This window comes from Eptatretus burgeri, chromosome 2 (assembly GCF_056783735.1).
Source record: "Eptatretus burgeri isolate ZD-2024b chromosome 2, Ebu_testis_v1, whole genome shotgun sequence".
NCBI lineage: Eukaryota > Metazoa > Chordata > Myxini > Myxiniformes > Myxinidae > Eptatretus > Eptatretus burgeri.
This window is the reverse complement of record NC_140962.1, coordinates 137,041,776-137,056,689: the sequence shown is the minus strand read 5'-3', so window position 1 is coordinate 137,056,689 and position 14,914 is coordinate 137,041,776. Positions and strand designations below refer to the sequence as shown.

The 14,914-nt window shown below is 41.0% G+C and overlaps 1 protein-coding gene across 4 annotated transcripts in view; it reads left to right on the top strand.

The window, feature by feature from the left end:
* POLN (DNA polymerase nu) overlaps positions 1–14,914 on the top strand; it is a 119,102-nt gene that overhangs the window by 83,513 nt on the left and 20,675 nt on the right. For 3 of the 4 annotated variants that reach the window (XM_085871400.1, XM_085871401.1, XM_085871404.1), the window contains 10 exons: positions 233–384; positions 2,997–3,109; positions 3,354–3,475; positions 3,585–3,665; positions 3,888–3,948; positions 4,056–4,120; positions 4,273–4,356; positions 4,555–4,650; positions 5,247–5,303; positions 9,579–9,632. In XM_085871400.1, the coding sequence (XP_085727526.1) occupies positions 233–384; positions 2,997–3,109; positions 3,354–3,475; positions 3,585–3,665; positions 3,888–3,948; positions 4,056–4,120; positions 4,273–4,356; positions 4,555–4,650; positions 5,247–5,303; positions 9,579–9,632 (885 nt within the window). The remainder of the gene's footprint in view (positions 1–232; positions 385–2,996; positions 3,110–3,353; positions 3,476–3,584; positions 3,666–3,887; positions 3,949–4,055; positions 4,121–4,272; positions 4,357–4,554; positions 4,651–5,246; positions 5,304–9,578; positions 9,633–14,914) is intronic. The other variant, XM_085871403.1, reaches the window with a different exon arrangement.

Genomic DNA, 14,914 nt, shown 5'->3' with positions numbered 1-14,914 from the left:
TCTTTTATCCCACAAATCAAAATAATCCTTCATTGGATAATTCATAAGACACCGTCAAATGGGGCGACTTGGAATTCTCGTGACTATGTCTGGAGAAATGACGGTCACAGGTGTCCAAAGTCATCCCATCTGACAGTACCAAAAACGACATAAAGTAGAACAACATAAATGAGCAATCATTTCATATCGAAGTTTAAAAAGAACGACACTAAAATGTAAACTATTTCAACAGGGGAACTCTCTGAAGTTCTCTGGAGTTATGCTGCTGATCCAGATGAAATTCACCTCCACTACAACAACACCTCAACCTGGGTTTTACTTCCTTCCCTTTCCAAACCCTTCCAAGGAAGACAAGACAAATGGCGTTGACTTGGAATTTGTGAAGTATCATCTTCTTCTTCCTCTGATTTATGTTAACATTGTCTAATTCTAGCTATTCGGATTGTGGGTATAACTCAAGATTGTTTTTATTTTCTTTGCTGGTTATTTTCCAATGCAGTGTGATATCCTTGTAGTTTGAGAAACTCATATTATGTCATTGAAATGAAAGTAATGTAGTCAGTTCAGAGAGTGAGTACATATACAGGAGTAGTTACCCCACTCGCCCAAAGCGAATTGTGCGGTTTCAGCAATTGGTTCACTTTGTCACTGTCTGTCTGTTGACAAATATCAGTTTATGATCAAGGTACAAGTTGATTTAAGTTGAATGTTATATTTTGAACATGAATCTGTAAACGAACCAGTAGTTTAGCAATACTTTGTCCCTGAATGTTTCCTGATCGCACATGTGCAGAGAGAATGAGATGATTATGTTGTTTTTTTTTTTTGAGATCTGCCTGTCTCGCAATGAAAAAAAATTGAAAGTCATTCCAAACAAGAAACTTACTGTTTTTAAGGACATCATAAAGGACACAAACAGGCACGAAGAACTAATGTAACACTTTAAACTAGAGGGGGAGCACTTGGGAGAGTGCAAAACCTCTGCCGCCAATACTGCTGGGTCACTCAAGTGAACCTTATATCTTATTCATTAAATATGATGTCAACAGTGCTGAGAGTTATAGTTCTTTTCTACATTTTTTTTTGGGGGGGGGGGGGGTTGGAAATCACGTAAAACATGTAAAAATGCAAAAAAAATTCGAAATTTTGTTGAAAATAAAGTTGCAAAATTTTTTTTTTCTCTAACAATTTTTTTTTTTGGGGGGGGGGGTTGGCAATCACTTAAAACATGTAGAAATGCAAATAAAAATTTCTTTTTTGGGGGGTTAACAATTTTTTTTGGGGGGGGTGGAAATCACTTAAAACATGTTGAAATGCAAAAAAAATTCTCAAACTTTTTTTGGGGGGGGGGGGGGTTGGAAATCACTTAAAATATGTAGAAATGCAAAAAAACATTTTCTGTAACAATTTTTTTTTGGGGGGTAACAATTTTTTTTGGGGGGGGGTTGGAAATCACTTAAAACATGTAGAAATGCAAAAAAATTTCTCTATTTTTTTGGGGGGGTAACAATTTTTTTGGGGGTTGGAAATCACTTAAAACATGTAGAAATGCAAAAAAAAAAGTTCTCTATTTTTTTGGGGGGGGGTAAAAAAAATTTGGGGGGGGGGGTTGGAAATAACTTACAACATGTAGAAATGCAAAAAAAAAAAAATTCTCTAACAATTTTTTTTTGGGGGGGGGGGGACCAAGTCCAAAATTTAATGGCATGATCCTTGGACCATACCTAACCCTCCCACCAACTTTCGTCGAAATCCGTTGAGTTTTTCCGTAATACTGCTCACAAACAAACAAACAAACAAACAGAAAGGGGTGAAAACAGTAACCTCCATCCATCTTCGAAGATGGCGGAGGTTAATAAGGTGTTGTGAAAGACTGGATCAATGGCAGTGAACTGCTGGAATTTTTTTTTCTACAACCCTTAATGTTTTTATTTTATTTCAATTTTATTATATTATTGAACAATGTAGAACACAAATCGCCTAATTGTGCACCTTCAAAGCCCTTCAATATAGCAGTGCTTGGAAAAAAATATTACAGCATTTTATGTCATCACGACCAATTAAATTTGACGCTCGGTAATTTTTTTAAAGCGCCTGCACAACACGTATTGTTGTGCCTCTGCAGGCAGCAGTTTGCAACACCCCAAAGGTGGAGCTCTTGTTTTAAGCGCAGTTAATCAAATGAGTCGAGCAGATAACTGTTCTCTTAACCTTTGCATGATACACTGTGGTATCTTTAACTTCCACAACATACATAGAGATGGGATGGTTGGCTTTACCTCCCCATCTAAACGAAGGCTGAAATGACGTCCCCCTACCAATCCTGCACCAGACAAAGGTTTTTGGTCAGATTTGATTCTGCAGGATAACAAATAGCAGAGGAAAGTACCTTACCAGCTGAGTATCCATCCTAACACTCTCCAGCCAATGACGCATGGTGTTACATCGAAGTTTTCCATCCACATATCTAACCAAGCTCAGCTTTAATTAGTTGTAAGTTCTCATGGGATGAGGCACATCGAAGATGTTGTCACAGTTAAATAAAGGCCAATTTTATATGGCTTTCATATTTGTTTCTCGGGCAACATACAATAATAATGATTACTTATCGGATAAAATATTTGCAAGGTTGGTCTGATGTTAAATAATGGATTTTATCAACTGGAAGACAATAAGAAGAGTCTTCTGCTTGCCACTACCTTTTGGTCTCTCCCATTTCCTATTTGCATTCCTGAGCTTTACTACATTCTCTGTTCTTACCCTTCTCCAATTCCTCTCTTTGTGCCATGGTGTATCCATGTGTTGTCATCGCAATGTTTTCCCTTTGTCCCATTTTATCTGTTGATACATGGCTCCCTGTCATTCTGCTCTTCCCTGAGCCTCAGTACATGTAAAAATAAAATAAATAGGGAGTATGCTAATTCTCATGGGGAGGCAAGGTGCGACACTGATTTTAAATATATTTGCTTTTTCATCTCCTATTCTTCCTCCTCCAGACTGGTGCTTCTTAAAACCCTTCGCCACAATGGCTGCGTCTCATGTTTCCGTGCCCAGGAGTTGATGCGGACGATCCTTCTGTGTCCTCAGTTGTCATTCACCTGGAGGGATGGTGAGGTCAAAAACAACAGATAATTAAGATGTCCCTATATTCCTGTTCCTTAAAAAAAATAATCTTTCTCAATCAAATTACTGAATCTTTTTTTGAAAACCAGTAATTTTTTTTTCTCCCAATAATTTTTCATTTCCATTTAGTTTCCTGGAATCACCTGCGTGCTCTCTCCAGATATTACGACACCCAAATTGTGTCATGTCTTGAAATATTTATCAACCTTCTATATACAATTTGATTGCAGCTCAAGGATGGGAGGTCATGGATCCTGAAGTGGCTTCTTGGCTTCTGGACCCAAACCTGCATGCAGCTTCACCGAAGACTTTATTAAACATCCATCTGCAACAGGTCTTGCCAGACCTCAAGGTGTTGGAAGCCTGAATTATTATTATTTTTTTTGAATGGTCTTCACTTGATTACTGGAAATAACCTCAGCATATTACTCCAGTTTATCTTTTATGTGTTTCTTCTTCAGAAATTATGTCAAACCAAGAGGTCTTGCACTGTCCTGAGCTTCTTGCCTCAGTTGAGCAATGTCTTGCTTGACAAGTTGAAGGTTAATAGAAGTAGTTTCATGATCAGATAACAAGATTATCTCTTTTAACGACATGTTTATCAAAATCGAATCCATTTGTGCTTGTCACACACCCAACCTGTCCACCCTTTGATTTATTGATCATTGCTCCAGTTCAGATTTTGATCGTCAAACCATGAAATGATAATGTCTTGAGCTTTCTGTGTAACATCTGTTGCCATCATGTTTGCTCTGTCATGGCAGAAGGAGAATCAGTGGATTGTATTTCGTGAGATGGAGATGAAGCTTACGCCAGTCCTTGCTGGTGAATTCTTACAAATACCTTCTTTTTTTTTGATGAACTTTTGAGCAAATTATTATCATTCATCGATTAACATGTTTGTTTGTTTGTTTGTTTGCTTTACTTTGCAGCAATGGAAACATACCAGTTCAATTTAGACACAGAATGTCTCAACAATTCTTCTCAAGCCCTTTCCGTAAGCTTTGACTGCCTGATGTTTGCTTTATTATCACTTGAGCAATTTTGTGCTCTATCATAATTTAGCTGTTTGTTGGGGGGGGGGGGGAACGTGTATGTTTATGTTTGCTTGTACTTCCTGAAACGTGTATGTTTGCTTTTTGTTTGTAGCTTAATTTGCATAAGCTGGAGCGTGAAGCCCACCAGGCTGCAGGGGAACCCTTCCTTCTTACGAGCAATGCACAGCTCAGAGAGGTAGGGTCCGCAGGGAGTTGTCATTCTTTCATTCCTTAGGATTCCTGCACCATTTTGAATTTAAAATTCTCAAATAATTCCTCTACATGTACATCACTGCTATTATCATATTTGGAAATGCCACATTTTTTTTTTTTTAAGTTTCTTTCCAATGCATTTTCTTTTAATCTACTATGTCCATTTTTATTCCCAAAACAGATCCTTTTCAACAAGCTTAAGCTGAAGGAGCGTTGTCCCAATAAAAAGTTGCAAAAGACTGGGATAACCAAGCAGCAGTCTACGTCGGAGGCCGTGGTGAATTAAGTTGTTTTTTTATGTTTTTTTAACCTCCACCACGGAAGGTGGGCGGAGGTTATTTATTCACCCCCTGTTTATTTGTCTGTTTGTGAGCAGGATCTCTCAAAAAGTTACGGACGGATTTGGACAAAACTTTGTGGACAGGTTGAGTGTGTGGGAAGGCCTAATTGGTTAGATGTTGGTGACTATCTGGATCCGGATATGAGAGCTTAAAAAAAATAAAGTTAAGTGATTCTTCACCATTGAGAGTTTGAGCCAAAAGTTGAAATATGGCACATTTCAAGGTGACAAGAACAAGTCGATTAGATTTTAGTTAAGGTCTGGATGCAAATCCGGCCGATCGTTGGGATACAAAACGTAAACTGTTCAACCTGGCGGAGGTATGCGCTCTCCCAAGTGCCGTTCTAGTTTATACTGTCATGAAGAAGAACCAGTCACAAATCATATATGACTCATTAAATTATTGCTGCTTCTTTGGCGTCCATTCAGAGGCTCCAATGCTCAGTGTTAAATTATGAATTGTGACTTTTAAATTGCCTGAATGTTCTTGATGTGATATATTGATTCTCTTAATGTGAGTGATGTCTTGGCAGCTTTTGCAGCTTCAGAACTTACATCCCTTACCGGGAATCATTCTGCAGTATAGACAGGTAGGACCTCCTCTCTTTAACACATACACTCAATCAATCAATCATTTGCTCATATAGCACTTTTTATTTCGAATTTAAATCTCAAAGCACTTTCAGAAAAAGAAAAGGTAAGAAGAAATTGAATCAAGAAAAAGCAACTGCAATAATATGAGGTTTTAAGAGAGCTTTAAATACCATAATAGGTGAGGCCGTGTGAATTTTGCAAGGCAGCAAGCAACACCGTTGAGGTGTACTTGAAGATTGCTTGATCAATAAAAGTCTTGCAGTGAGGAACATAAAGAGTTTCTGAATGTTTGATCTCAGCTTTTTTTTGCTGTGGTGTAAGATGTGATTACCTCAGATATGTAGGCAGGAACCAGTTTATCTTTTGGCTGGAAAGGTTAACAGCAATATTCTAAAATTTGTCCATTGGTGTTTTTTGAGAGCAGAAACCAAAGTTTCAGTTATCCTCTGACTGAGACGAGTTGAGTTGGGCAATATTGTGAAGATGGAAGAAAATCGATTTCCAGATTTTGTTTTGATGTGGAATACAAGAAAATGTGAGAAACATTGTGACACCTAAACTTAAACTCATTGGAGCAGAGGTCAGATGGTGATCCCCAAGTATTACAGTTTGGGGTTGAATCCAAGGAGCTCAGCATGTCAGTCTTAGCATTGAGTTTGAGAAAGTTATTGGACATGTTTGAATTGCAATGAGACAGGAATTCAGGAGTTGCCAAAGAAAGCATGTCATGAGGTTCAATGAACAGCTAGATCTGAGTCTCATCAGTGTAAACAGTGAAAGGTAATATTTAAATTCCATAGGGTTGTACCAGGATGATGCAATTTAAGCCAAAACAAAAGTGAACCAAGAACAGATCCCCTGGAATCACCAACATATTGGGGATATTACCTGATACCAACATATATTACCTGATTGGTGGAACCATAAAGCATCATGAATAATGAGTTAGTGGAAATGAACCATCATGAATAGCGATTAGGTGGAGATGAATCTCCAAAGTACAAGCAGAAACGTAATGCGAAGGAGCTGAGGGCGAGTTGGGAGGAGGGTTGGTGGCAGTTTTCATGACGACTTAATGTTGACTGTGGTAGAATTGTCACACAGTCAAGCCATCATAGTCAGGTGAGGAGGAGATTGGGACCATGCTCTGTTCAGAGTGTTTGTGCTGCTTAAGCAGTCTCCTTGGCTATTGGGCACAATCCTGAATGGGTCGCCGCTCCGACACAGTATACCAGCACGCTGGCACTCATTTTGCCGACCTCAGAAGGATGACAGGCCGAGTTAACCCCACCTGGTATTAATTCAACAGCTGAGAAGGATTTGAACTCAGGATCCTCGGATCCAAGCCCACCACCCTAACCATTAAGCCAACACCAGGCATATCAGAACGGGTGACGGATCATAGTCAGAATAGACATAAACTTCGGACAAATTATTTCTGTCTACAAAGAATGGGATTGGTTGACCTGATGAAGGTGGGATGGGATCTCTTTAATCTTAAAGCCTCTCTTCATCACACATGCAACAGATAATGAAATATTATATTCGTTCAAATAATGACTTTATCCACAAAAGAATTGCAGCTTAATGCAGAACAACCCTGGAGACATCGCAAAGTTCAATCGGCTGTGAAATAAACATTGCAGATAATCCGCCATCTTACCTGCTCGTCTGTGCCCGCGTCACGTGGTACATCGGTTTGTGGTCTGTGCAAACGTCATAACTTTATTTTAAAACGTCTGTTTTTCGCCAGATTTGCTTTGATTCCCTGGAGAGCACCTCGCGAAACCTCGGGAAATAGAGACGCAGATCTGGCAGCCGCTATGGACAGGCATTCCCTCTTTGAGACGGCACGAGGTCGAGCAGTGAATGCATTAAATCATACAGCTCAATGAAACTAGTTCATTTTGGCACGTTCCTACATTTTTTGTTTACTCAATGTAATTCTCCAAACAGTAGAAAATAATGTTTCGTACTTTGGAAATTTTACATTTTCTTGAGTTTTTATGGAGGAGGGAACATAGCCTAGCTTGCTTAAAGTAAATAGGTATGTCAGCTTAATTATAAGACTTGTTATTTCTTTAAATTATCAGATTTCACAACAGATTTCGACACTTATTTAGCTGTTAGCTGTTAGATGATGATATGATATTCGATCCTCAAAACCGAAATATTATTTTGATGGTGCACCTTAATTTGTCTTTGAGAGTCGATCGTGGAAAATCGTATCGTACAATGCATGAAATCGCTCCAAGCTCCTAATTTTAAAACTATGGTACTTACAAAAGCGATGTATGCAGCAATTCATAGCTACGATGAACAGGCATTTGATAATATGAGTGAGGAAAGTGGGAAAAAACTTTATCGTGAAGAAATCCTTGCGGCCTGTTCCAAGTCAAGGCACATGGTTGAGCAGCCCAAAAAACATAGCGGCTTCAGACCCCAGTGAGAATGAGATGTGAGAAATGAGAGAAAAATGCCTTAAGACCCCCAGAGAGCGAGATGGCCGAGGATCGCCTGATGAAGATATAATTATATATGGTCGTTAATGATCTTGAAAAGGGGTGCTTTCATTTACCTATACACCAAATTTTCACTCTTGCCCTTCCTTGGAGTTCTCTTAGTGTGAATGCAAAGTTTCAGGCTGCTAGGCTTTATGGTTTTGGAGTTATGGAGGACACACACACACGCACACACGCACACACGCACACACGCACACACACACACACACACACACACACACACACACACACACACACACACACACACACACACACACACACCCTTTTATTAGTGTAGATATATGTACTGTCAGACCCCACTATTCGCAGGGGATACATTCCTGGAAAATGCCACGAATGTCAAAACCGCAAATGTCGGGGCATTGTTTCAATGGGAAAAATGGGGGTAGGTTCCCAGAGGTTCATGATTCATAAGGTAAAATCAAAAATCTCATTAAACACCGCAAAAAACTGTGAATATGCCCTCAAGAAACTGTGAATACGCCTGCAAAAACCCACAAATATATGAAATACAGGGCTGCGAATGTAGAAACAGGTCATACTTTATCAACCACGGATGCACGTGGTCAGCGAATCCGCGAATAGCTGGGTTCGATGGTTCTGTACTTCAACATCGACAATTCAACATAAAGTGCTTTGATATTTGAAGCCGATTTCAAAACTGGACTAATTTTAATGTTTCCTGAAACCTGCATGCTTAGTTAAAGCAGGGCTTGATGCACCCTCTGTCTGTGTCGCTAACGAGGAAATATTTAAAACTGGTGCGAAAGTGCCATACTAACTTGTGGAGACAGCGATGCTGAGGCCGGAGATTGGAATGAATATAAATATCCAATGCTCCTGGAGATCATTAAGTTACTCATCTCTGCATTCAATTAACTATTTATTTGGTGTGCTTTACTGTGCTTTCCCATTGTATTTTGCAATCCCTATTTCATCAGTTCAGTATTTTCATTGGTTCCATGGTTTGCACCAGGTTCATAAACATTTGTGCAGTATATCATAAAGTTTGTTTTGTTGCCTGTTTATCTTCAGTTCTGGTTACAATTCAAGTTATTGCCTCCCTGTGTAAACATTCGCTGGGGTTTCACATGGTTAACACCTTTGAGATTGTCATGTGTCTTGTGCCCGCGACGTGAAATTAAAAACGGGCGAACACATTTTCATATCGCTCAGCGTAGAAATTTAATCGTGTAAAAATTTCCACTTCAACAGCAGTTGTTCCTCACAACTCTTCATCTCTGATATCGCAAACAGTCATATACTATGTAGCTATGTTTTACGTCTCAGGACCGCAAAGGTGGCATATAAAACTGGAATTTTCCATGTAGCCTCACAAGTAAATTTCACTTTCGGATTTTGAGTACTATTTTCATTCATTGATTGTAAATTAGTTACGAAAGCTTGAGTAATCATAACAAACTACAATTTTGTTTCAACATGTTTTTCCTGTATACCTTCACCGATAATGAAGTTGGAATCCAATGACTTATTCAGGAAGAATCAACTTAAACTTCAACTTGGTTCATTGCTTTAATGATGGTCCCAGGTTCAAGTTTGCACGAGAAATCTTACTTGTCAGTCTATGACTGTTGCTTTCATTTCTCCTTCATTTTGATTCAAATTGTGTATGATCCCACGAATGGTGACCTGATGTAACACATTTGCTTTACGCTTTTACCTGGAGATTGTGAACAAATTATCTGCACTTTCATTACTGTAATGTTTTATTATACTTTTTCTTTTTAGACTCAGAAGATGAAATCTACATACGTGGATGGTATATTGGCTTACGTGGAAAATGTAAGAATGTGTGCAATATTTTATATTCACTCAGCAATGATTTTTTTTTTTGTTGTTGTTTGCTCATTGATATTGTTATGGCCCGCGGGTCGCGGGGGTTATGACGAGGGAGGGGCTGTCCCTGGTTTCTCCTGGGGAATCGCAGGCTGTCACACACAAAAACTTCGTGTCATGGCAGGTTGCTAATCGACCGTGAACGCCAATAATTTGACCACTTGACCCAGTGTCCTCCGTCTGACTGGGAACACATTTAACTAAGAACACGTGGTCGCATTATCGGGGAATCGCGCCCTCGATGCATACTTTCGTTACTTACTGTATCAGGTGCAGCCGAGCGGAGCCGCCAAGTACACATTGGCTTCAAAGCAGATTTTTTGGGTATAGTTTCCTGTCTATGCTAAGGTGTGGACGGACCATGCTGGAGCAAAGGAGGAAAAGACAAAAACGAGCTGGGTACATTTATAACAAGCACATTTATTCTAACAAAGTGAGGAAAGCTATGTGGCACAGGAAGGGTTTATTCATAAGATGTACAGCAGGTGAAAGCAAGGAATTTGTGTGTGCGGCAAAAGACATGCAATATTCACAAAAGGGGGAGATACAGTGCAGAATTACCCGGATTAAACTTATACAATCTTAAATTATGCCATGGCAGGCAGCAACGCACACGCACACGCACACGCACACGCACACGCACACGCACACGCACACGCACACGCACACGCACACACACACACACACACACACAAGGAAAATTAGAGAGAGCCCAGAGAGATGAGGCAGTTGAGGTTTAGCGACTTCTTGATATCTGGCGTGCGTAGAGGAAAGTGTGAGGTGTGAGTCAGTAAGGTTCGCTCTGAAAAGAACGGTTGTGCAGGACTTGCCCACGCCGATTGCTCTGGTGCGTCCACAGTGGACAAGAGATAGATGGTAGAGAAAGATGCAAAAGAGAAAGACCCTGATGGAGTTGTGTAAGAATCCGTAAGTGTAGCTGTTGACTGTTCAATGCAGCCAAACTGAGTGTCAATGAAAGGGGTAGGATTTCGGCCCATGCTAGTCGTCACTCGCTTCACTCCAATTCTTCGCTCAACCGTGCTGCCTCATGGCATTATTTGCTTGGCGCTGAAGCTTGCCCAGTTTGCCAAAGTCTACCACCTGCGCTGTCCGCCGAAGGCTCCTTCTGAAGTCTGGCAATATCTCCCTCCATCTCCTGAGGTCTGGTGATGTTGAAGTCTGGCAAAATCTGGCTTTAGTCTAATTTGAGTTGACTCCTTTTATTAGCCCTGAGTGAGGGAGGAACTAAAATATGGATCAAACGAGGCTGTAGGCATTTAGAAGCTTCCTCATTGGCGTGGGATGAACTGTATGGTCGTCCCACGCTGTAGCCATGTCCTGCCAGGCCTTGGAACTGAAAACTTCCCCATTCGCTCCGCGACCCTGTCACACATTGGAGCTCTGAGATTAACTTGGTGAGAGAGTTTTTGAAAGCACTCTCCAGCCCCGAACGTGTGCTGGACTTCATTCAAACATAGTTATTTAGTTAAGGAAATCCCGGTGCTATCCGAACGATTTCCATTGCATATTTGCACTTTGAGTTGTGCCCCGAAACAACCTGACTCTCGTTCCCTCGGCATTTTGGGCATTGTTCGAGACTGTAATGAGCACCCAAGGGATATATGGCAGTTGCGGCGGTTGTAGAGAAGTAAGAGAATGTTTTGGCATTCATTGTGAAGAGGGAAGAGATGTTCGTAACTGTAGCGTTTGTAGTGAAGACGTGCACGTAGGTTTTTGGGATTTTTAGGAGACGTGTGGAGTGGTTATGGCGAGCGTTGTACGTTGTGGTGAGCAGAATAGAGCTCTGATTTGAGACAGCAGTTGGATTTTGGCGCACAGTTCGAATGGAAATTGGCGCGCGCACCGCAAAGGATCCACGGTGCTCTTCCTTGCTTGGTTCCTTTCGTCGCTGTTTGTTCTGTATGCATGCTTGCTTGCGTGGTTTGTGTTGGAGATAAAGTAGGGTAAAGGGATTAAATAAAAGAAAGAATAGGGGGAAGGAAGACCTAACTAAAAGCCCAATGCAACGCAACTTTCCCATTTACCAACAAGACATATGGAAAAGGCTAACTAAACATGTACTAATGAAATAACTGCCTTGGGATTGCTGTATGTTGTGTGCCATTGCCTCGGAGGAGTGCCGGTTTTACAAAACCGCAACAATATAAATCTTATACCATACATGCAAAAGCCAGTTCATTTTTGGACCACATATCCATGTATGTGTGGACAGACTGCCTTCGTCCCATTGATTGGACAACTGGCCCACCAACACCCACTTATTGTAACCTGAAGAAAAAAAAAAATCATGCGTTCGCCATTTTGTGAAGGCGCATAGGTCTCGGGCTTCTGGTGTCGGCCCGTGGCCCAGTGCTATTGGAATTATCCGAGCTATATAACGACGATGTATTATCTATGCACATAAGTGGTAGGCATGTTTTGCTTCATGTACGTAACCCAGATTATTAGCCCGCATTGGACATAGTCCGAAACGGGGGCTTCTGAATGTGGTCTCAATTTTTGTGTGCGTGCATGCGTCCGCAACCAGATCTCGGACTTGTATGGACTGATTTTATTCATTAACACATGATGGTATACATATACACTTAATTTTGTTTTAGTCAGGAGGCCCAATGCAGAATAGTGTACGACCCTGCTGATTCCGTGTTGGAATAGTGCAACAGGTGTAAATTGACTGTCCAGACACACAGAAACGTGAATCAACTTGTTGCCAACTCTGGATATGGATAGTATGACCGCCATGACAGTTTACAAAATGGTCGCCATTAAATAGACTTTTCGTCATATTTCAGCTGCAAATTGACATGAAATTACAAAATGAGGGTCGATTTCCATGTTTTTGAGCATGCCTGAGCTGATGGGAGTATAGAAAAAAAAACATTGCTCCATCCATTTTCTAAAAATAATATGACTTGTTTTTCACTATATTATTTTTAAAGAAATGTTCAGGCTCGAATTAGAATGTCTGATTATACAAACCACAATCAATGAATTTTACAACTTTGCTATAAAATGAACCTAAACTACATAACTGTGTGGTTTTCTGTTACCCAGGACTAACTGAAAAATGAAAGCTGCAAGATTTCTCACAGGGGGTTCAAGGGATCGAGAAGAAGAAGAGCATGTAGACTGGAATAAATGCTTTATTTGCCAGGACAGTTCAAAAACTAGCAAGTCAACGCCACTTCGAAAGACTACAATCGTTGGTGTGAAAACTGTAGCTGAATGTTGCAAAGAAAGAGAGAAATATAATGACGCTAAATATGCTGACTCATTCTCAAGAATCAGAAAATATTCTGTACCGGAGCACGTCGAAAAGATTCAATGGCACAAATTCTGCTATAGTGACTTTACTCACGCACAAAAAATAGACAGACTGAAGTCAAGGATTCAGCCACAATCTGTGACTTACACAGAAGAGATACCCACAACATCAGGTTCCTCAGAGAAATACCATGTCCCAAAGTCACTAAGATCCGCGCACAGCGCTATGGATTGGTCAAAATGCACTTTCTGCCAGACTGACATTCCTGGAAAAGCTGGTGTCCTGACAAATGTTGAATTTGATCACACATCATCCAGGATGCTTAGTTTGGCCCAATTTGACCCCACCATGCGTCACAGGTTTGCAGGTGTTTCAGACTTGATGGCAGCTGAAGGTAAATATCACCTCAAGTGTTATGTTTCTTTTCGCAGAAAGTATAAAAAGGAGAGTGGAGAGAAAAACCAGTCTCCTGAAAGCATCTGTTTCAGAAATGTGATGAACCAGCTTGAGAAAGAGCTGCAGAAGGGACATGTGTTTACCCTGAAAAACATCTGGGAACACTACAGCATGCTATTATTGAATGATTTTGGAATTGAGGCTGGAGCCTACAAAAGCTACAATTTCAAGCAGAAAGTGGAGGTTCACTTTGGTAGTGACAAGGTGACATTCGTGCAGCCATTGGATGTCACAAAACCCCTCATAGTTGCGTCCTCAACTGTGACAAAGTTTGCTATGAGAACCGCCGTGAATGATTTATCTGAAGAAGGTGAAAGTTCTGAAGAAGATGAATTGGCCCAGTGCAGTCTGCCTCATCATGAGAACGAAATCCTTAGCTGGATCTTCAGAGTGAGCATAAAGATTTACAGTGACGTAAAACACTCTCCAGGGCATAGCATTATCGGTGGACTGAACACAGAAAATGCAGAGCGAATTGTACCTGAAACCCTGTACATGCTTGTGAAGCTTCTTTGTGGTGGTGACAGCACTGACAAGATGGACAATGAAGAAGCGGATGAGACAGATACCAAGAACAAAGTTCTGAGCATCTGCCAAGACATTATTCATGTGGCTTCAGGACACTGATGTCCTCATTCTCCTTGTTGCCTATCAGCCGCATCTCAGTCCCTTTCTCTGGATGAATGCAGGGACACCCAAAAAGCAACACTACATTCCCATTGACTCCATCAATATCCCAGATTCGCAGAGGGAGTCACTTCTGGCATTTCATGCAGTGACAGGTTCAGACAGCACAAGCCAGTTTGCTGGAATTGCGAAGCGCTCTGCATGGGCTGTCTTTCAAAACAACTCCCACCTGTTGAATAACCTAGGCAAAGAGGAAATTCCTGATGAGAGTGTGATTGCAGATGCTGAGTCATTTGTCTGCAGGCTTTATGACCCTCATGGCCAAGATAACTCAATTCAGCGAGTAAGATGTGATCTGTTTCTCAGTCTGACCAAAGCTATTGAGAATCTGCCTCCAACTCGCGATGCTCTGATTCTACACATAAAGCGAGCGCACTACCAGACTTTTGTGTGGAGAAGAGCCTTGGAATCTGAACCACATCTACCTGCACCTGAGAACTGTGGGTGGGAACAGGTCGTCAAAGATGGCAACGAGACATTTCAGCCGCGACTGATGACTGCACAGCCTATTACTGCTTACTGTGTAGAACTGACGACAAGCAAATGCCGTGGGTCATGCTCAACTCGACGGTGCAAATGTACACGGAATGGACTGCCTTGCACGAAAGCATGTGGATGCAAAGCCCTTTGTAGGAACCCGTTCAGTGTACAAGCCGATCAATAGCTCTGAAAATTGTACTTGGGTGTTCTCACAACACTTTTCTCTTCTGCAAAGCAACGTAATTTTGTGTTAGAAAGAATCTGACAGCTGTTGAAATAACCTTTGACTGACTGTAAACCCATCTCCATCAATAGTGCT